This window comes from Tenrec ecaudatus, chromosome 3, assembly GCF_050624435.1.
Source record: "Tenrec ecaudatus isolate mTenEca1 chromosome 3, mTenEca1.hap1, whole genome shotgun sequence".
In the NCBI taxonomy this organism is placed as follows: Eukaryota; Metazoa; Chordata; class Mammalia; order Afrosoricida; family Tenrecidae; genus Tenrec; species Tenrec ecaudatus.
This window is the reverse complement of record NC_134532.1, coordinates 134166892-134189988: the sequence shown is the minus strand read 5'-3', so window position 1 is coordinate 134189988 and position 23097 is coordinate 134166892. Positions and strand designations below refer to the sequence as shown.

The 23097-nt window shown below is 39.9% G+C and overlaps 1 protein-coding gene across 1 annotated transcript in view; it reads left to right on the top strand.

Annotated features, from left to right (window-relative positions):
- The window catches only part of HERC5 (HECT and RLD domain containing E3 ubiquitin protein ligase 5), a 69201-nt gene that overhangs the window by 24612 nt on the left and 21492 nt on the right, over positions 1-23097 (top strand). Inside the window, exons 12-15 of the mRNA XM_075544027.1 lie at positions 3762-3951; positions 5829-5983; positions 20988-21101; positions 22047-22160. Coding sequence (XP_075400142.1) covers positions 3762-3951; positions 5829-5983; positions 20988-21101; positions 22047-22160 — 573 coding nt within the window. The remainder of the gene's footprint in view (positions 1-3761; positions 3952-5828; positions 5984-20987; positions 21102-22046; positions 22161-23097) is intronic.

Sequence of the window (23097 nt, the reverse complement as noted above, 5' to 3'; positions counted from 1 at the left end):
TAGCGAGCAAACTCATTATCAGGCACTATTATGATCACTAATAGCACATGCAAGTAAACCTTTGCTGGAGGTGATTTTAAAATAATCATCGCAGAACATCAACAGAGTGCTGCCAGAAATTCAGTGAGGGATATTATTGCTGGCACCCAAGATCATAACTGAAAACGCCCGAGAAGGATGTTTACTTGTGTTTTGTCTATCATACAACGGTATTTGACTGTGTGGATCATGGCAAGCTGTAGATAACAAGATGAGGAATGGGAGTTGCCCTGAACTTGAATTCATGTGGAATCTGCATATGGTTCCCCAGGCATTCGAACAGGACAAGGAGATAATGAAGGGTTTTAAATAGTACAAACAAAACGTTCCCAAACTTACTTAGCCAACTGTCCCCTTTTCAGAAAAGAAATTATTCAGTGCCCACCTGATCATTCAAAACTTTTGAACTATAGCCCATAAACCAAGATAAAGGGTAGGTATCTGCTTTTACAGCAACCCTGGATTGCTCCAGCACCCCTCAGGGGGCTATATCTCTCACTTTGGAAAACACTGGTTTACAATTAGGAAAGTTGTGCACTTGGGGTGTATCTTTTCACCATACTTATTCCATCTGTATGTTAAGCAGATCATACAAGAAGCTAGGCCACACCATCTAGCCCAGAAGCAACAAAGCCCACATGGAAGCAGCACACGAATGTGTGATCATGAAGGGTCGAGGGGACCAGGTTTCAAGCACCAAAGGCGGGGGTGGGGAAGAATCATATCATCGTGATTGAGGGGAGCGTATGATGGGGACCCAGTGCCCATCTGTACACAGCTGAACATCCCTTTCAGAGGGTTAGTGGGGAGGAGATGAGTCATTCAGGGTTCAGTGTAGCAATAATGAAACTCACAACCTTCCTCTAGTTCTTTAACGCTTCCTCCCCCAACTATCATGATCCCAATTCTACCTTGCAAACCTGGTTATACCCGAGGATGCACAGCGGTACAGATGGGATCTGGAAACAAAGGGAATCTAGGACCGATGAACCCCTCAGGACCAAGGGTGAGAGTGGCGATACCCGGAGGGAAAGGGTGGTAGAAAGGGGAACCGATCTCAGGGAATCAACATATAACCTCCTCTCTGGGGGATGGGCAACAGGAAAGTGGGTGAAGGGAGACGCCGGGCAGTGTGTGATAAGATAAAACGATTTATAAATTATTAAGGGTTCATGAGGGAGGGGGGAGTGGGTAGGGAGGAGGAGGAAAAAAAGGAAAATGAGCTGATTCCAGGAACCCAAGCAGAAGGCAAATTTTGAGAATGATGAGGGCAACGAATGTATAAGTGTGCTTTACACAATTGATGTATGTATGGATTGTGATAAGAGTTGTATGAACCCCAATAAAATGATTTAAATTAAAAAAATAAGTGGTATGAGCCCCTAATGAAATGATTTATAAAATAATAATAGGCATTTATAATAATAATAAATATGTTGTAGGCATTTAACATGAATAACATTATTTATCAAAGGTGTACCACCAACAAAAAAACTAGGTTAAACCATTAAAGAAAAAAGAAAATGATGATGGCAACAAATGTACAAGTGTGCTGGACACAATGAATGTATGGATGGATGTGAACCCCCAATAAAGTGATTAAAAAATAATAATAAAGAAAAGAAACTAGGCCACATAAAGAAGAACACGATATCCTTTGCAACACCAGACCTGGAGAAGGCTTATTAAAAACCTTTGATATGCAGACGACACAATCTTGCTTACTGAAAGGGAAGAGGACTTGAAACACTTGCTAATGAAGATCACAGAATTTATACAGCCTTTGATGTGGATTATACCTCAATGTAAGGAAAACAAGTTAACAACTGGACCAATAATCACCGTTGTCAATGGAGACATGAGTGAAGTTGTCAAGGATTTCATTTTACATGGATCCACCGTGGGTGTCGATGGAAGCAGCAGTCAGGAAATTAAACAGTGTATATTGCATTGGACAGATCTGCTGCAAGGACCGCTGCTGTGATGAACAGCAAGAATGTCACTGTGGGGACCAAGGTGAACCCGACCCGAGTCATGGCATTTTCAGTGGCTTCATATGGATGGGAAGGCTGTACAGTGAAAAAAGAGGACCAGAAAGTACTCGATTGAATTAGGTTGGACTTGAAGAATCTCGAAAGTACCAGAGAATGCCTGAAGAGCAAATGAATCTGTCTCTGAGGAAGTGCACTTCAGAAAGGAGGATGGAACCACTTGCTTTCAGATGCTCAGAACCTGTTATCAGGAGGAACTAGTCCCTGGGGAAGGGCGTCATGCTTAGTTAAGTTGAGGGTCAGGGAGAAAGATAAAGACCCTCTACTTTATTGATTGGCTCAACAGTGGGCTCAAGTCTAGCAGCAATTGTGCAGATGGAACAGGACTTCATTCTGTTGTGTATAGTGTTGCGCTGAGTCACAACTGACAAGGAGGCACCGGACAACAACCACAACCTGTTATAGATTACAATGGGTGCCCCCAAAATAAAAGTAAAAACTCTCACTTCCATCCAGTCAATTCCAACTCACAGCGACTCTGTAGGACAAGGTAGAAGTGCCCCCTGTGGGTTTCCCAGACCATACCTCTTTATGGGAGTAGAAAGCCTCATCTTTTATGCATGAAGCAACTGATGGGGTTTAAACAGCTGGTCTTGTGGTTAGCAACCTAATATGTACCCACAGCACCACCACACGTCTAAAGATATGACTTATAAATTCTAATGTCTATGTCTATGGTTGTAATCCCATGTTGGAATGCGTTGTCCGTTGTTATCTTAATAAGGCAAATTTAGTATAAGGTGTTTCTTGATTCACTCTCTTACAAGATATAAAAGAAGCAAAGCGAATGGTGCAAGAGATACCAGGCCGCATGGAGATCTCCAAGAAACCAGTCAACAGAAGCTGAAGATACAGAATCTCTCAGCGCCAACACACAGAACATCTTTTCTTAGAGCCAGCTCCCGGAATTTAGCCATCTAGCCTCCTAAAAAGCGAAAATCCATTTTTTGTCCATTAAAGTCATCCGCTGTGTGTTTCTGTTAAAAACAGTCCTAGCTAACTAAACCCAGACACTGACTCGTGCATTTTAAGAGGGCAGGTTAGATGACATACTCACAGAATGCAACTGTTCCTGTGGATTTCTGAGGCTGTCCGTTTTTATGAGTCTGTCCTTCTCCAGTCTTCTACTCTGTCCTGTAGGGCTGATGTGAGTCAGAATGGACTCGATGGCAGGGAGTTGGGTTGGTAACTTTCTCTCGTCCCTGGAGGCCATCATAGGGTCACAGTGGAAAAGAAGAGGGTCCTCAAGGAAATAAATCGACACAGTGGCTGCAACAGTCGGCCCCAGCATAGGAATAATCGGATGATGCAGGACCGTGCAGTGCTTTGTTCTGTTGTACATAGGGCCACCATGGGTCACAACCAACTCAATGGCACTTAACCACAACATCTTTCTCCGGTATCATTACTGATGGGTTTATTTGAATCACCAACCTTGACATTAGCAACTGCTAACCCAGCATTTAAATCAACTCACTCAGTGGCAGTAAGTTTTTTTTATATTGAAACTTGAAGTGGGGTTTTTAAACCTGAGTTTCAGCATAACTTAATTATTATTTCAGTGTCATGAAGGAATGAAATTCTGGTCTGCCCCTTGTCTCATTGTAGTAATTGACCCAGTGACTATCTGCTGTGTCTGAAGTGCCTTTCTCCTGCCCTTTGTAACCACAGATAACCACCTGTCTCATGGATAATCTGTCCAGAAATCTTCCAGTGCATTCTTCACACCAAGAAGCATTAGAAGTTTTCCTCCTGCTCCAAGAATATTTTGTGATGCAGGATTCTTACAACTGGGAGAGCCTGGTGGTTCCATTTGCAGAGGCTGTTTGTAAAATGAGGGACCAATCTTTAGGGGTCCTGGGTAAGATTGTTCACATTTCAAGGAATACTTTGCTTTATAATGAAATGTATCGCAAAGCCTACTTAAATAATTATAAGTGTATTCATATTTCTACTCCATAGACTTCAACTCCACTCACTGCTATCATGTTTACATTCTTAGCATAGTCAAAAGATATTGCATCAATAAATTGATATTTTTTTAGAATTTGTGGAATGGTTTGGCCATGGAATCTTTTGTTCCCATCTTTTCATTATGAAATGTTTCAAACACAAAGAGAATTTGGGAGAAGAGTCCCAGGATACACTCTGTGCCTTAGATTCAATTAGTAACATGTTTGCATATTTGCTTTATCTATGCATAGGCTGCATTTTTTGTTATGAATTATTTGAAAGTAAGTTGAAGATTTCACTCTTCATACTTACACATGCATCTCTTAAGGATATGGACTCGCACCTTACCGGGACATCATTACTACCAACAAAAATTATCAGTAATTCTTTTACATTACCTAATACCCAGGCTATCCTCACATTTCCCCATTTGCCTCAAAACGCTTCTTATACTTTATATTTTAAAGAATTTAGATTCATTGTCTAGTAGTAGATTCCAGATCTGTCTCTTTCTTCCGATTACTGTACTCGCAATACACTGAAAGTTAAGTCACGGAGGCTTACTTAGATCTAGGCTTTCTTCCCACATTCGTAGTCCATTCTTATGTTTTATCTAGTATAGAAAACTTTGTTAAGTGATGAACAGCTGTTTTAAAGTTATTTTTTTAATGCTAAGAGACTTTTCAAACGAAACATTTGAACCAGGCCACACACAAGAAGCTGTGCATTCACAAACAATTCTTAATCTAATTTTTAATACAGTATATTATCTGATTTCCCTGAAGAATAGGATTGATTTCCTCATTGTGTTTTCTTCCCAAATTAATTAAAGCTGTTTGTGGGTTTTTAACTGTTAACATTTTTTCCTCAGAATATTTACATCCTTATCATTTAATTATAATTATATTCACTGAAGAATTTATTACAAATATGGTTTGGTGATGATGATATTCAAAGGTAAATCAGAAAATGTTGCTTGTAGGCTTTTTATTTATACTTAGACAGATGGGTTGTTCCAAACAAAACATGTTTAGACATCTTTGTTGTGTTCAGGTGCCTCCCTCCACAAAAACTCCAATCCAAACAGTGACTTCTGACAGCATCTGCTGAGCCAGTTCAATTCAAGGCAGCAAGGGACAGTTCAGACAGTTGTTTGGGGAATGCCAAAGGTTAATACAAACGATTTGCTTCAAGGACTCATGACAGAGGTTTATTATGAAACTTTTAAAGAGAAAATGGAAAGTGCACAGTTGAGGAAAAGCCAGGACAGTTATGCCAAGGCGTTTCCTTCCATCAGAGCAATGAGCGAGCTGTGAGGTAGCAAAGGCTGCTCTGTGAGCATTTCAGTGAGAAACGTTACCCTAAGGACCCTTCAACCCTCTTCTTTCCTTTCAGACGTCTTTGTCGTCCCCAAACTCAAAGCACCGAAAAGGAGCATGTCTGTATCCCTGACGGATTGCCAAGTCTCTAGTCTTTGAATTGCATAACTCAGAGAGAACAGGACTCTTCTGAGAAGGGTTGGAGAGAGGGGAACACCACGTTCAAAGTGCATAGACAGGTGGAGGGTAATTGAGAAACAATAGCTTTACATGCTGACATTTTTGTTTAATAAAAGTATCTATGATTCTGGAGCAATCGATTTTTTTACTTACCCTTGTATTTTTTAAATACTTTGTCATCAGTTTTAGAAAGTATTAACCATTTTGTATCAAGAATGTAAGAGAACCTACACTTTGTTTGTAGATATTCTCTAACAATTATATTTACCTTCTTTGTATCCTTCAGAGACTTATTGGGCATCTTGGGAAAAATCCAATTTTGACAAACTGGTTCAGATGCTGAAAAAAGCCATTGTATCACAAGTGGTTTCTTGGGAGAAAACTGATATTGATCCAACTCATATTCAAGCTCTCCTAGAAGTATTGAAAAAGCTGCACAGGGTAAGGCCTCATTTAGAAACTTAGATATCTTTAGTCTATAGTAAAAACACCCTGTTTTAATTGGCCTGAATCTTAAGTAGGTTCACATTAAACATTCCAAGTTTAAATGGCCATTTAAAGATGTTATGTTTTTTCAAAATATCATGCATTTTATAAAGTGTATATAGAATATGTATGGCTTAAAGAATAGTAATAAGCATCAGTGTCATTGATGCTTTTAAAAGCAGACATTTCTAATACGTTAGCAATGCCTGTGAATCCATCCCTCCAAAACTTTGCCATGATCTAGGAAGTTGGGGTAATCTTTCTGTTTTAAGACTGTGTATATGTTTCAATAGATAATATGTTGTGTCATATAGTATTTATTGAACTTTATATTAATGTAATACATGCATCTTACAGTCACATATTGTTTTATCATTTTACCCATATTAATGCTTAAAGCAGCATGTTATTCAGTTTTATTTTTGTATGGTAGTGCATAGTGTGCAGTCTTCTGCTGATGTTTGCAGGTGAGTCAAAAATCATTGCTACAAATAAAAAAATCTTTATTAAACAAAAACATCACAATGTGAAGCTCTTGTTCCTCCACCTAGCCTCCACTTTGGTCTGTACACTGTACATATTTCTTGGTGTTCATGTACCAAGAGTTGGTTTTTAATGCACTTGGTAGGTTGAAGGATGTGTGTGTCTTCATCACTGGTGATGGCAAAGGTCTCTAAAGTCCACAAATTTAAATTCCCTCTAGGACTTGATGAGCATTATCTATATCTTATCTTAACATTTTGAAACTAATTTAGGTGTGAAATAGTACCACATAATGGTTCCCATCATATTTCCTTGGTTCTAATACAATCAACCATCTTTTCGTATTTGTTGGTTCTTTTTCTGTGAAATGTCTGTCCTTGACTTTTGTTTATTTTTAAGTGGGTCATTTACATGTTTCTTACTAATCATCTAACACTGCTTTTGTAGCTTGAAAGTAAACATAGGCAATTTGTAAATTAACGGTGTGGCTATTGTCCAATAAAACCTTACTTCCAAAAACTCAGGAGAAACTGGCTTTTCCCGGATATGAGTATTATAACTACAACTCAGAGTAAGAAAACAAATGGAGAACCATATGTTTTTATGAAGGGTCATCAGAAAGTTGAAGGAAAAATTCCACTTTCTTTCTATTCAATTTTTTCACAAAATTTTTGAATCCTTTTTGTATGTCTAATATTTTTAAAAGTTAAAAAAGTAATATATACTGTATCCACCCATCTTAGCAAATAAGCTAAGGAAAGGCTCGATTTTAATTTAGAACTGCGGATTTTTAACATCTTTCTGGACTGAAAAATAGAAGCTTGGAAAGAGCCCTTCCTGAATCTGGGGTCCTGATGAAGCATTGGAAGCATTTATTCCAGGAAATTTGGAAAGCTAGTACTTGGCCTACTGACTGGAAGATCCATATTTGAGCCCATTCCCAACAGAATGCTCAACCTATAGAACAATATCGTTGATATCCTATGCAAGTCAAATTGAACTAAAGATCATTCAACAATGGTTGCAGCAGTACATTGACAGGGAGATGCCAGACATTCAGGCTGGTTCAGAAGGGGACAGGGAAGAAGGGATAACGTTGCTGATGTCTGATGGATCTTGGTTGAAAGCAGACAATATCAGAATGATGTCTACGTGTGCTTTAATGACCACACGAAGGCATTCAACTCTGCGCAACAAGCCAACCGTGGCTAAGCTGGAGAAGGATGGGAACTCCGGAACAGTTCATCATGTTCATTCAAAACTTATACATCGATAAGAGGCAGTTGTGTGAACAGAGCAAGGAAATACTGAATGATTTAAAATCAGGAATGGTGTGCATCCACATTGAATACTCTTGCCATACTTACCCAATCTGTATGCTGAGCAAATAATCAAAGAATCTGGATTACATGAAAAACACAGGATTGGAGAAGGGCTTATGAGCACCCTACGATGTGCAGATGACAAAAGCTTGTGTGCTGAATGTGAAGAGGATTTGGAAGATTTGCTGATAAAAATCAAGAATTGCTGCAGTTAATATGGATTACAACTAAATGTAAAGAAATCCCAAATCCTCACAACGGGACCAATAGGTAACAACGTGATAAATGGAAAAAAAAACTGAAGTTGTCAAGGGTTTCATCTTGCTTGTGTCCACAATCAATGCTATGGAAGCAACAGTCAAGAGATCAAAGGACGCAGTGCATGGGGTAAATCTACTACACAAGACCTCTGTATAGTATTGAGAAGTGAGAACATTATTTTGAGGACTGAACCAAGCCATGGTATTTGCAATTGTCTCAAAAGCCTGTGAACATTGAACATAGACTCTATAAGACCAGAGAGAAATCAGTACAAAGAGAAATCAATATGTTTGAATTATGGTGCTGACAAAGAATACGGAAATCACCATGGGTTGCCAAAAGAATAAACAAATATGTCCTGAATGAAGGAAGGGCAGAGTGCCCTTTAGAGGCCAGGATGACAAGAATTCATCTTACATATTTTGGACAGGTTGTCAGAAGGAACTAGTCCCCAGCGAAAGACATCATGCTTGCTAACGCAGAGCAGTAAAGAAAAAGAGCAAGGCCTGTAGAAGATGGATCGACAAAGTTGCTGCAAAAATGAACTCAAACCTAGGAGCAATTGTGAGGATGGCTCTGGACAGGGTGGTGTTTCATTTTGTTGTATTTGGGGAAACTGAATCTGAACTGACTCTCTGGCACCTAACAATATAGGCAAAATATTTAATGATACAAGAAGTATCAACAGAAGATGGAAGGAATACAGTTACTGTTCCAAGAAAAGTTGATCTGTCGATGTTAAACTATTGCAAGAGGTAGCATATGAGCAAGAACTGACGGTATTGAAAGAAGTCCACCTGCACTGATGATATTTGCAGAAATCAAGGCCCAACAGCTTAAACATATTAACCAGTTGAAATGGTTTAACATGTATACAACACTGGGCAGGACCACTCATCTATACTAATTTGGGAATTTGCAAGACAGCTACTTGGGCAAGCAACAGTAAATAGATTAATATCTGTGCCTAATTCAAAGAAAAAGGATCCAACAGAATGCAGAAATTATCAAATATTACCATTAATATCACATGCAAGTAAAGTTTTGCTGAAGGTAATTTTAAGAGACTTGAAGCAGTGTGTTCACAAGGAACTGCCAGAAATACAAGCTGGATTCAAAAGAGAACATAAGGCAAAGGATGTCATTGCTGATGTCAGATGAATCTTAAAAACAGAAGGTATACCAGTAAGATGTTTACCTGTGTTCTATTAACTATGTAAAGGTACTCTATGGTTTGGATCATAGCAAACTATAGATAATATTTCAAAGAATGGGAATGCCTGAAAACTTAATTATGCTCCTGCAGAACCTGTACATAGACCAATAGAGTAATATGCACAACTTGACTGTAGGGAACTGCATGTCCCTCAGCCCTGGATCAAAAGCCATATACAACCTTCATGTATTTACTCTCGGTTTTCTGTCATATAAATTGTGCCTAGTGGTCTTCCTGCCCTTGTTTCCCCTGCGGTCATTAGTTACTTGACCTTTGCTAGGATTGGTGCTCAATTGCTAGCAGCCGCTATGCTCATTGGACAACACACACCTGTCGGCACTTCCACCAGGCGCCCGGTATGCCTCATTAGCATGCGGACCTGTTTCAGCGCAATTGCCCACCATTTGGCATGTGCGTGACTATTGGCTACCCCAGCTATACCTTATTTCCATATGACGTAATGGTGCCCACCTTTCGCTGGCTATTTAAGCCTCTGCTCTCAGCTCAATAAACGAGACTTGATCAGACTCCTGTCTTGTCTCCATTTTCGGTGTCTCTTGCCTATCTTCATTCCCAGTCCCTCTTTCAGGTACCCACACTGTTGATGACCCGCAGGATGGGTCACTTGACTAGTATACAGATCAAACAGAACAGAAGCTGGATTAAAATTTGGAAAGGTGTCTTTCAGAGCTTAACCTTTCACCATCCTTATTCAGTCAGTCCGCTGAGCAAATGCTCCAAGAAACTGGACTATATGCAGCAGACTGTAGCATCCTGACTGTAGGAAGACAGACACGTAACAACCTGAGATAATGCAGGTGAAGCAACTTTGCTTCCAGAAAGTGAGAGAACTTTGAGCACCTCACTGATGAAGTTCAAAGGTTGCAGCCTTCAATATGGATCATACTTCATTATAAAGAAAACGAAAATGTGCACAACTTGACTACTACACAGCTTTGTGGTAAATGGGAAGAGACTGAAGATGTCAAGGATTTTAGTTTATTTGGATCCCCCAACCAGTACTCCTGAATGAAAGCAGCAGTGAAAAAATCAAACTGAGTGTTCCATTGGGCTAGCCTGCTGCAAAATATTTCTATAAAATGTTAAAAAGCAAAGATAACCGGTGTTTATTCATTTGCTTTCTGTGCCTGCGAAAGCTAAACAATGAATAAGGATAAGCCAAGAAAAATTGGTGCCTTTGAATTACAGTGTTGGTGAAGAATATAGAATATGCCATGGATTGCCAGAAGAGTAAACAAATTTATTAAGACATGCATTCAGCATACTCCTTGAAAGCTAGATTTCATCTCATGTTCTTTGGACATGTTAGCAGGGGGGCCCTGCCTCAGGAATAGGACATAATTCTTGAAAAGGTGTTTCTACTACTCATTTACAGAAGTTTTACATCACCCTAAACAGGACATTGGTACCCTTTCATCAGTAAATCCCATTACCTCCTCTCCTAACCCTCAGAAATCTGCTAATAAACTTGGGTTTGTGCAGTTGAAGAGTCTACATATTTTATGTGTGTGGAATCATATGATGATTGTGCTTTTGTATGTGACTTATTTCACTCAGCATAATGTTTTTAGGTTTGCCCATACATAGTAACATGTATCAGAATTTCATTTCCATTTTCTGCTTTATGCATCTTACATATCTTTTAAAATCTACTAACCTATTGATGAAGATCTGGAATTTTTCTACCTGTGAACTGTTGTGAATAATGCTGCAGTCTCCACATGTTTTCATTCCTACTTTCGGGTCCACTGAGTATATACCAAGTAGTGGAATTTCTGGGTTAAAAAAAAAAAACCCATTTCCATCAAGTCCGTTCTAACTTATCGCGATCCAATAGGACAGAATAGACTGCCTCTTTGGGCTTCTGAGATTCAACATTTTTATGGAAACCATGGCCCACTCAGCACCAGCAAACGGGCTAGGGAAAAACCTCTGCAGCACTCAACCTGGCCTCGGCTCAAGCCCCCAACAGCACCTGTGACCAAGCTCCAGAGTGAACCTCCGGCGTCAGCAGCCAGGTTCTGGCAAAGCAGCCCTACACCCACACCACAGCCAAACACTAGCACCAAGCACCAACCCCCACGGTGTCAGCAAGGAGACTCCGCAACACAAGGCCCAGAGGCCAGTCTGTATCCACCTCAGGTCCACACCTGGCACCAAGATACATTCACAACTGCTTGCCCAGCTCTTGCTGACTACAACGACAAAGCTCTTAGAACATGGAAACAGTCCATCTAAGTGACCTTTTATACTCCACTTTTTTTTTTCTTTTTTGGCCCTTTAACTAGTAGCTCATGCCTATGCTTTCTCTTTCAAAAATTCCCTGTGTTGTTTTCTATCTCATATTTTCTTCAAATGACCTTTACTTTTTTTCTCTCTTTCTCTTCCTCTCCTTTTTTTCTCTTGCCTCTTCTTTCTCCCTTCTCATTCCTTTCGACACTTTCTCTTATTCCATTCCAGGACCACCTGACAGAGCCAACTAACCCACATGACTCAACAGCCCACCCAACACCAACAGCTGTACCACAATGCAGTCAACACAGTACACATACACACCACAGTCAATTGCAGCAGTCAATCACAGTACAAATACATGCCCAGAAAACCAGGAATACAAAAAATACACAGATTCAGATGAATATTCTGGAACGAGGAAAAAATTAAAAATTTTAAAATGATATTCAGATACTTTCAAAAATGGAGGAAACAATAGAAACCCTACAGCAAGTAAAATTGCAGAATATAAATAATCAGAAAATAACCATTCAAGAAGCTTAGAGAACACAGAGAAAGACATGGCAACATATTGTGGTCAAAGTTTTCTGAATCCCACTTGGTCAGGGTGAATTATTTTTTTATATGCTTTTCTATTCTATTGGTCAGTATTTTGTTAAGGATTTTTAAATTGATGTTCTTTAGGGATATTGGTCTGTAGCTCTCAATTCTTGTGGTATCCTCGCCTGCCTTAGGCATCACAATTATACTAGCTTCATAGAAAGAGTTTGGGAGTTTTCCATCTCTTTCTGTGTTCTGGAAGAGTTTGTGTGGGATTGGTGTCAGTACTTCCCTGAATGCTTGGTAGAATTCTCCTGGGAAACCATCTGGCCCAGGGGATTTTCTTTTTTGTTGGTTATCCCTTAATAACCTTGTCTATTTCTTTTTTTCCTATGGGTCTGTTGAGATTCTTTACATCCATCTGGGATAGTGTAGGGAGGAATTGTTGTTCCAAGTATTTGCCCATCTCTTCCAAGTTGTTGAATTTTCTAGAGTACGGGCCTTCATAGTACTGTGTAATTATCCTTTGGATTTCATTAGGTTCCATTGTGATGTCCCTGTTTCCTCCCTCATCCTTGCTATTGAAATTTGTTCCTTCCTTTCTTTAGTTAGGTTTGCCAGCGGTCTATTAATTCTGTCAATCCTTTCAAAGAACCAACTTTTAGCTGCATTCATTTTCCCATAGCTTTCTTGTTTTCCCTCACCTGTATCTCAGCTCTGATTTTATTATTTATTTATTTTTGCTATAGTAGGATTTCTCTGTTGACTCTGCTCTAATTGGTGTAAATTTTGTGCCAGCATATCAACCACAAATCTCTCACATGTGCATGTATTGATATCAGCCTTTCTCTGATAAATGCCTTCGATGTCTCCCAAAGGTTTTGGTATGTGGTATTTCCATTCTCATTGGTTTCTAGAAACTTCCTGATTTAATCTCTGATATGGACCAATACCCAATTCTTTTTCAATAGAGAGTTATTCATCCTCCAATTGTTTTCCCTTGTTTTCTTCATCGTCCTTTTGTTGATTTCCAGCCTTATGGCAGAGTGGTCGGAGAGAGATATCTCTATAATCTCTCCATGCTTGAATTTACGAAGGTTTGAACTATGTCCCAGCATGTAGCCTGTCTTTGAGGATGTGCCATGTTGGATTGAAAAGAATTTTTTGCATTTGGGTGGAAAGCTCTGAAAATATGTATCTAGTCAAGTCGTCCAATTGTGCTGTTTAGATCTGTAGCCTCCTTGTTGAGTTTCTTTGTGATTTTTTCAGAGAGTGGTATATTAAAGACACCTACTATAATTGTTGAACCTGGGATTTCTTTTTTCATCTTTTGAAGTATTTGATTTATAAATTTAGCGGGTCTCATTTTGGGTGTGCATATATTTATTATACTTACTGTTTCTTGGTCTACTGTAACCTTGAGGATTATAAAGTGCCCCTTCTTGTCTCTTGTTATGAGTACTGATATGTCAACTTTTTGAAACGTATTCTGTAAAAAAATAATTGCATATCATTTTTCCAAAAATATATCCCAAGGGGAGAGAGCTATTTATAAAAAATATGTATCAAAATACGAAACTCCATTGTAATGATTCTTATTTGTGTAGCCCCAGTAGAAATGTCCTCATTTTGATTTCTGATTTAGTAATTTAAGTTTTCTGTCTTTAACCTAGCTAAAGGCATGTCAATATTATTCATCTTTTCAAATAAACAACTTTTGGGTTCATTGATTTTTTTTCTTTGTGATTTTCCTGTTCCCTATTTCATTAATTACTACTATAAGCTTTTTTTTTTTAATTTGGATATGTTTTATCTTCTTTTTCTAGTGTCCTAAGTGGAAGGTTAGGTTATAGACTTGTAATTTATTCTCTCTCTTAATACAGGTTTGCTTAGTGATGTCTTTTCAGAGACAAAGTCCTACCAGAAATATTTCTATGATCCCACATGGGTTTGTTTGGTGTGTCTTTTCATGGAAAGTAATTCTTCTATTATTATTTTACCCTTACTAAAGACCCCAAAACCCAGACTTTGGCAGCACTGCTCCACAAGTAGATTCAAGTAGGCGAGTCAGAGGGCAAGATTCTGGGCAAAGGCTCTTAGCTTTGTCTGGAGAGCAGTCAGAGGGCAAGTGCTTCGGGCCCCAGGTTACTTCTGCTCAAGTGGGCAGCCTCCACTATGTCATCACGCACTTGCTCCTGTTCCACTCCTTCCTTTGCCGTCTCAGACTCTTCACTGCCCACTTTTTTACACCAGCCTCCACCAGCAGCTCTAGAAATGTCAGCAGTGGGAGCATAAGGTTTTCCTATGGTAGTCACATGGTGTTCAATTAAAAAAATACCCTAGTTCACAGAACAAACCATGAACAATAAGTAATTAACAACTACATATGCATCCAGAATTATAAATGTCCTTCTAAGCTTTGCTTTAACTGAATCCCAAAGGTTTGGGTATATTGTGTCTGTTTTCATTCCTTCTGAAGTACTTTCTGTTTTCCATCGTGATTTCTTCTTTTACCCATTGATTATTTAGGCGTGTGTTATTTAAGTTCCACATACTTGTGAGATGTAGGGCTGGAAAGTCTCCCATGATTTGGTAGGAAAAGATCATCTATAAATTGCATATTGTGAAACTTTGAAGAGGTTAAGCCACTTCAAAGTCATTGGACCCTAAAGTAATTTTGATTCATTTTGTACTGTTTTCATTCTTTGGATTAAAAATTCCCTGAAATTTTTCTTCCAATTGAAAAAATTATACAGTTAAATCCTAGGTTTTTGTTTTTTTAAGTAAATCATTTTATTGGGAGCACAACTCTTATAACAATCCATAAATAAGTTGTATAAAGCACATTTGTACATATGTTGCCACCATCCTTTTCAAAACATTTTCTTTTACTTAAGCCTTTGATATCAGCTTCTCTTTTTTCACCTCCCCATAATGATCTACCCACCCTCATGAACCCTTTATTCTTTATTTATTTATTTTTAATATTGAATATTTAAAACTAATTTATTCTCACTCTTAATTTATAATTGTTCACCTTTTCATATCATTCTCTATTCTTGATTTGCTTTCTTTTTTATAAACAATTTATTGGGGCTCATACAATTCTTATCACAGTTCATACATATACATACATCAATTGTATAAAGCACATCTGTACAGTCTTTGCCCTAATCATTTTTTCTCCTCTTTTCTTTTTTTGTATTTTATTAAGGACTCATACAACTCTTATCACAATCCATACATATACATACATCAATTGTATAAAGCACATCCATACATTCCCTGCCCCAATCATTCTCAAGGCATTTGCTCTCCACTTAAGCCCCTTGCATCAGGTCCTCTCTTTTTTCCCCCTCCCTCCTCTTTCCCCCCTCCCTCATGTGCCCTTGGTAATTTATACATCGTTATTTTGTTATATCTTGCCCTATCCGGAGTCTCCCTTCCCCGCTTCTCTGCTGTCCCTCTCCCAGGGAAGAGGTCACATATGGATCCTTGTAATCAGTTCCCCCTTTCCAACCCACTCACCCTCCACTCTCCCAGCATCGTCCCTCACACCCTTGGTTGGTCCTGAAGGTATCATCCACCCTGGATTCCCTGTACCTCCAGCCCTCATATGTACCAGTGTACAGCCTCTGCCCTATCCAGTCTTGCAAGGTAGAATTCGGATCATGGTAGTTGGGGGGAGGAAGCATCCAGGATCTGGGGGAAAGCTGTGTTCTTCATCGGTACTACCTCGCACCCTAATTAACCCATCTCCTCTCCTAAACCCCTCTATGAGGGGGTCTCCATTAGCCGACACTTGGGCCTTGGGTCTCCACTCTGCACTTCCCCCTTCATTTAATATGGTATATATATATGCATATACATATACACACATATACACATACATACACACACTTATATCTTTTTTTTTTTTTTGCATGATGCCTTATACCTGGTACCTTAGCACCTCGTGATCGCACTGGCTGGTGTGCTTATTCCATGTGGGCTTTTTTGCTTCTGAGCTAGATGGCCGCTTGTTCACCTTCAAGCCTTTAAGACCCCAGACACTATCTCTTTTGATAGCTGGGCACCATCAGCTTTCTTCACCACATTTGCTTATGCACCCATTTGTCTTCAGCGATCCTATCATGGAGGTGTGCAGTCAATGATATGATTTTTTGTTCTTTGATACCTGGTAACTGATCCCTTTGGGACCACTCGATCATACAGGCTGGTGTGTTCTTCCATGTGGACTTTGTTGCTTCTGAGCTAGATGGCCACTTGTTTGTCTTCAAGCCTTTAAGACCCCAGTCACTATCTCTTTTGATAGCCGGGCACCATCAGCTTTCTTCACCACATTTACTTTTTCACCCACTTTGGCTCCAGCCATTGTGTCGGGAGAGTGAGCATCATAGATCATGAACCCTTTATAGTTAATAAATTATTTTTATTTTCATGTCTTACTGTCTGCTGTCTCCCTTTACCCATGTTTCTGTTGTTCATCCCACTGAGGTGGGGGTGGATGTCATAAGTTGATCGTTGTGATTGGTTCAGGAAAATAACCCCTTCACTCCCCACCTTCCCCCTACCCTCATGGTATGACTACCTTCATTATTGTTCCTGAGGAGTTTATCTGTCCTGCGTCCTGTGTGTTGAAAGCTCTTATCTGTACTAGTGTATATGCTCCCGTCTAGCCAGATTTGTAAGGTAGAACTGGGTACAGGATAGTGGGGTGTAGGGGTAGGGGTGGAGGTAGCATCAAAGAACTAGAGGAATGTTATATGTTTCTTCGGTGCTATACGGCAACTTGGCTGGCTTGTGCGACCCTTGTGACCCTTCTTTGAGGGACTGTCCAATTTTCTACAGATGGGCTTTGGTTCTCCACTCTGATCCCCCTTCATTCATATCAATATGATTATTTGTTTGGGGTCTTATAATGCCTGATACCTGATCCTGCCTCCACCTCATGATCACACAGGTTGGTGTGCTTCTTCCATGTGAGCTTTGTTGCTTCCTTGCTAGATGATCACTTGTTTTATGTCAAGGCTTTAAGAGCCAAGACACTATATTGTCTAATAACCGGACACCATTAGCTTTTTTCACTACATTAGCTTATGCACCCATTTTGTTTTCAGTGATTGTGTCAGGAAGGTGAGCACCACAAAATGCCAGGTTATTAGAACAAAGTGTTTTTGTTTTGAGGGAGTACTTGAGTAGAGAGGCCCATGATCCATCTGCTACCTTGATACTTAACATATAAATATATGTACATAGACCTATATCCCTTATCGTTATATATTAATATATTTACATATACACATGCCTATATTTATACCTCTATAAATGTCTTTTGCCCCCTAGTTCTTTCTTGTATTTCAGTTTACTTTCCTCCTGTCCCACTGTCATGTTCAACCTCCATTAGGCAATCAGTAATTCTTTTTGGCTGTATCGCGCATGATCAAACTCACGAGGGTAGTCTGAGGGGGAAATCTGAGTGATTTCTGTGTGCTTCAATTTACATAGGCTCTACTAGTGCCCCTAGTATGTGGTGTGTCTTTGAATATGTGCCATGTGGGGTTGAAATAAATGTGATTTTTTGTTGTTGTTGTTGTTTTACGTTTGGGTGAAGAGCTCTGAAAATGTCTATCAGGTCAAGGGGCCTAATTGAAGAGTTTAGTTTTTTAGCTTCCTTGTTTAGGTTCTTTCCCTGTGATCTGTCTTTCTTGGATAGAGGTGTATTAAAGTCACCTACTATGATTTTGGAGCCTGTGATTTCTTTTTTCATCTTTTGGAACGTTTGATGAATTCTGTTGGTCTCCCTTTGGATGCATTTATATTTATTATGCTCATTGGTTCTTGGTCTACGTTTCCCTTGAGCATCATATATAGTGCCCCTCCTTATCTCCCGTTGTTTCTTTCACCTCGAGATTTCCCCCCCCCCCCAGAGAATAGGATTTCAACCCCTGCTTTTTATGGGGTGCCATGTGCTTGGTATTTTTTTCTCCAGTGTTTGATTCTCAGCCTATTTTTGTCTGCAAGCTTGATATGCATCTCGGGTAGGCAGCAGAGCAATGGGCTGTGTTTTCTAAGCCAGTCCACTAGTCTTTGTCTTTTAATCGGAGAGTTCAGTCCATTGATATTCAGAGTTATTATCTGTGGGCTCTGTGATGTCAGCTCACACCTTTTTTGTTGAGTTTTTCCAACCTCCCTTCTTATCAGTGTATTATGAATGTGTGTTTGGGGTTCATTCTTGTCTTCTTTTCATCATTGAGCCAATATTATCTTGGGCACTGTTTTCAATGTGTTGACCTCTGGGTGGAGTTGTTCTATGTCACAGTCTCTTATATGTGCTTGGTGAGTATTGTTCTTCTTCCCATACTGTGTAAGAGTTTTTTTTTTTAGAGAGCTGTGTTTACTTTAATGTATTCTTTGAGCTCTACCTTATCCCAGAAGACTCTTACTTCTCCATCTGTCTTGATAAGTGATTTGGCTGGGTAGAGTGCTCTTGAGTTTACATTATTTTCTTTCAACTTTCGGAATATGTTACTCCACTCGCTCCTCTTCTTCATGGAGTTCGCTGATAGGTCTGAGCATATTCCTATTTGGGTGCCTTTATAGGTGACTGGGTTACTTTTCCCTAGCAGCTCTTATGATTTTTTTTCTTTTTCCTCAAAGTTGGACAGTTTAACTATTATATGCCTTGGCAAAATATTCTTGAGATCCAGTGTAGCTGGTGTCCTTTTGGCCTCCTGAACGGTTGCCTGATTTTAATTTATTAAATTGGAAAAATTTCCTCTAAGAATTCCCTCACTTTTTTTGCTGTTGACTTCTACTGTGTACCTTGTTCCGGTAGTCCAATTATGCTAATGTAGTTCCTCTTCATATCATCAGACATTTTTCTTCTGTTTTCGTCAGCTTATCTTGCTTGACAATCCTTCCCATTTGTTGATGTCTGTCTGGTTATCCTTGAGGTCACTGGTATTGTTTTCTGCTTCTTCTCGCCTTTTGATGATGTCTGGATTTTTTTATTTGTTTTTGTTACCTTGTCCCTTAACTCTTGTATTTCTCATAGGGCATGGCCTTTATCTTTCTATTGTTTCATACTTTTTCTGCATTGCTTTCCTGATATCCTGTATGACTCCAAGCAGCATTCTGAAGATTTCTTTCTGTGGCAGATCAATGTCTGCTTCTTCTATTAACATAGTTAGGGTCAGGTCAGTTTTCTGTGTATATAGTGTTTTGGAGGAGGTCGGCACTGTTTTCCCCGAAGTTTAAAAGCCCTGGGCTCTCTCTTTGGGAAGTTTAGAGGAAAGGTTTTTGGGGATGCCTGTATTCAACTGTCCTGGGGGTGGGTGTGTGAGGGGGTCAAACTATGGATTTATCTTTCCGGGATTTCCCTCTCACCCTAACCTATTCTGTGTTTTGGAGTGTGGGTTGGATGGTCCTCTCAGAGGATGCTGGCCAGTCAGTTGTAGGCCAAGGGTCTGGTACTGTGTAGGCCAATCGGTCAAGAAGCCTCTGCAGTTTGGTGCAGAGCATCATAGGGAAGCCTGGGGGAAGGGGGTGGGGCTGATTGAGGCCACAAGCTGTCCGCAGACTAAGTTGCTGGTCTGATGGTGTAGCCGAGGGCCCAGGGGTGCCCTGGTGGGCGCTCAGTGAGGCCTGGGGCTGCATGGTGGAGACAAACTTGTTCTGGCAACTATTAACAGTCTTTCAGAGACTCTTCATCAGGCTCCAAACTGTTGGAACCAGTTTTTGACCTGGGGTTCAGCTTTCAGCTCCTGTTAGCTTTTCCTGTTTTGTTATGAGGCTATGCTCCATGCTTGGGGGATTTGCTATCTTCCTATTTTGTTATGTTAAAACTATATTAATTGACCTGGTTTCTGGTGGCTTACATTCAAAGTTGCACAAAGGAACAGCCTCTGATTAAAAGTATTTTAAAGTTTTGCGGGGGTTTTCTGTTTAAGTGATGGGTTTGTAGGGTGCCCTGGTAATCAGTACTGTGCCATGCTGTCCCCAAGGAAGGAGGACCAGATTAGCTGAGTGGGTTTGGGGCTCACTGGATCTGAATTGCTCCAGCTCTCTCCTACACAGCTCCACAGGCTGTGCTCTGTGGATCTACTCTCTACCAAGAGTATATGTCCTAGGTGCCCTCCAATTCCAGCAAATTAGTATCTAATTATCTGTTCTCACCCACACTGGCAGGCAGGGAGCTGAGCAGAGGTGGGAAAGAAATGGCCAATGCAGTCGCTCTGTTCCTGGCTGGGGAGAAGAGATGCAAAGCCTGAGAATTCAGGAGTGAGAAGGGTTACAGAGAGGAGACCTCTGGTGTGAACCCTTGTGGCTAGTTCTCAGATGCTCTCCATGAACCCAAGGTATGACCACCTTTAGACAGAAGTCTGGGGAAACTACTGCATGCTGTGGGTCTCGGATCTTGGTCTCAGGACGAGATGGCGCTCATCATTCCGCTTGACCTGGTGAGGGATTAGTGGAGCCCTCTGGAAGATGCAGTGAACTTAGAGCATTCCAGTGAGTCCTTGAATCTCTCTGTGGGCAAAAATCATAGGGGCAGATCTGACTCACTTACCGTAGTACACTTGAACTCTATTTCTGGCACCCTGTCTCCCACTATTGGCCTCCTTACCTCCTAATTTTCCAAACAGCAGGAGCACTGGGCAGGTGATTGTACCTGGACTCCATCTTGGCATTCCTCCCCTTAGGTGTTCTTTATGTTCTTGAAAATCTGGGTCTTGGGCCATTTAGGAATGGGATATAACTTTATCTGGTCATGAAGAAGAATGTTTAATTTTCTGTTCATTCTGATAATCTAATTAATCCATAAGAAAAACATAAAATTTTCTCATAGGTCATATTTATTTATTTTATTCTATTCAAGGTAAACCAGTCTACCTGTCAACTGTCTGAAAATGCTTTCCACATAAATGAACTCTCAGACCTGCTCAATTTTTACTCCCAGGCCTTGAAAATAACCAAGTCTGAAAACATCTGGGTAATTATTATATGTTGTTTAAAGGGGTAAACTAATAGCTACTTGATGCATTAATATGAGTATTTCTGTCCCAACTTCCTATATAAGTTTCTGAACCACCTCTCATTCTGCAAAAGTGTATAATAAAAATCTTAGGGATTATAGCAAAAGCAAGACAGAGTTCTCAAGACCTCTGTAATTGTAAAGCTGGAGTACTAACAGAAAGGACAATTGCTATCTGGGGCATGACGTGTCAACTAGGCAAACAGCTCACAGAGTCAACCATGTGAACATGATAAATGGACAAAAGCGAAAGCAAATGCCTAGCAGTCTATCCATGCTTCAATTAGAAGGGGACTGGTAGTGCTGGGATCACACAGATGGAAGTGTAGCCCTCGGCTCCTGGTGGTGCTGTTCATGTGAGCACAGAGCAGCCAAGGGCTGCCAATATAGAGAGACAACTTTTAGGAGGGTACTTGAGATGTGGGTTCTCTTTGCATTTATTTTGCTAAAGGTTTCTGCTGCCCTTATAGCAACTGGCCTGTAGTTTTCCCCTTTTCTCTAAAGATAATAATTCTCCCAATTCTACCCTGTCTGCCCGTACCCAACACAAATCATATATGGGCCCAATAGTTTATGCATTGCATCACCCCATTATGCCAAATACATTAAAGCTCACTCATACTGTGAAAATGCAGGTCGTGGAAGATCAGAGGCTTTTCAAAAGTGCTCCAAGTGTAAAATGAATTCCCAAATTCAATAGTTATTGAAGAGATTACCTTTCATTGATAACTATGATATGCAGTTCCTTAAAATTCTATATATCTAAATATGGTTGTAGAGCAATTGAATTGCATTGACTTGAGGTGATGAGATTGAAACGTCTCAGGAATGTAAGGCTGTGGAGGTAAGGGATAATATTTCTGTCTTTCAATTTATCAAAATTATTTTTATTTGCATTTTCAGGAAACGCCGTTAGACATTGAAAATTTTCTCAACTTCAGTCACTTTCCATTTGTCTTTAATATGCTGTCAAAAATTAAACTATTACAAGCTTACTTAAATTTTAAAATCATAGAGGTATGTATGCTTATTTCTTTTTTGGCCTGAAGTGACATAATCCACATGCTAAGTATCTTAAGATAAATATGAGATTTCGGTGATGATGAAGCTAGCTAGCCATTGGTGAGACAAATGGCCACAGATAGAATTTAAGGAGCTTATATTCTAAAGCATTGTTTCCCAACATGGACGGTGCCACTTCAAGGGTGTGGGAGAGTGGTGATAGAATGATTCAAGGACTTCAAAAACATATATCGACACTTTATTCTGGATTATGAGATACAGGATGACATTTCTAATTGCCAGGGGGTATGCTGAATAATTTTTTTCTGAACAGGGTGTGGTAGGCCAAACAAGTTTGGGAACCTTTGCTGTAATGCAAAAAGAAGAGCAATATGAGTTGCTCAAGTAATTTGAGTTGGATTGGTCTTGAAGCCTATAAGAGTATGTCAAAAAGTATTGCTACTGCAATTTCAGTTCATACGTGCATACATTTATTCCAAACTACATTTGTTAAACATTTCTCTGCATCTGTGGCTGACTTTAGACCAATTCTCTCAGTTGGCTCTGACTCATTGAAGTGCCTGCAAGAGAGATCCAAATGAAAGTGACTTCCGATGGGATCGTATACGCCAATTAAATTCCAGGCAGAAAGTTCAGCTCAGAAGGTTATAGTAACTGTTTTTGATAACCCAAAAGGGTACTATTGCTAGGTCTCTTCAAAGGAAACAGAGCAGCCACAGGGGCTGCAGAGGTCATTAAGAGAATTGGAAAGGGCCTTGGGGAACAAAAGGCCAGGGAAGTTGCACCAAGGGCTTTCTCCCCAACGGGACACTCTACCTGCTCATTTATAGAGTGTAACACTGACTGATGTGATCAGAATTCTCAGGGAAACCTTACTCCATCTACCTGAAGCCCTTATACTGACCCTTCAGTCTTCCTTTTGTTCCTCAAA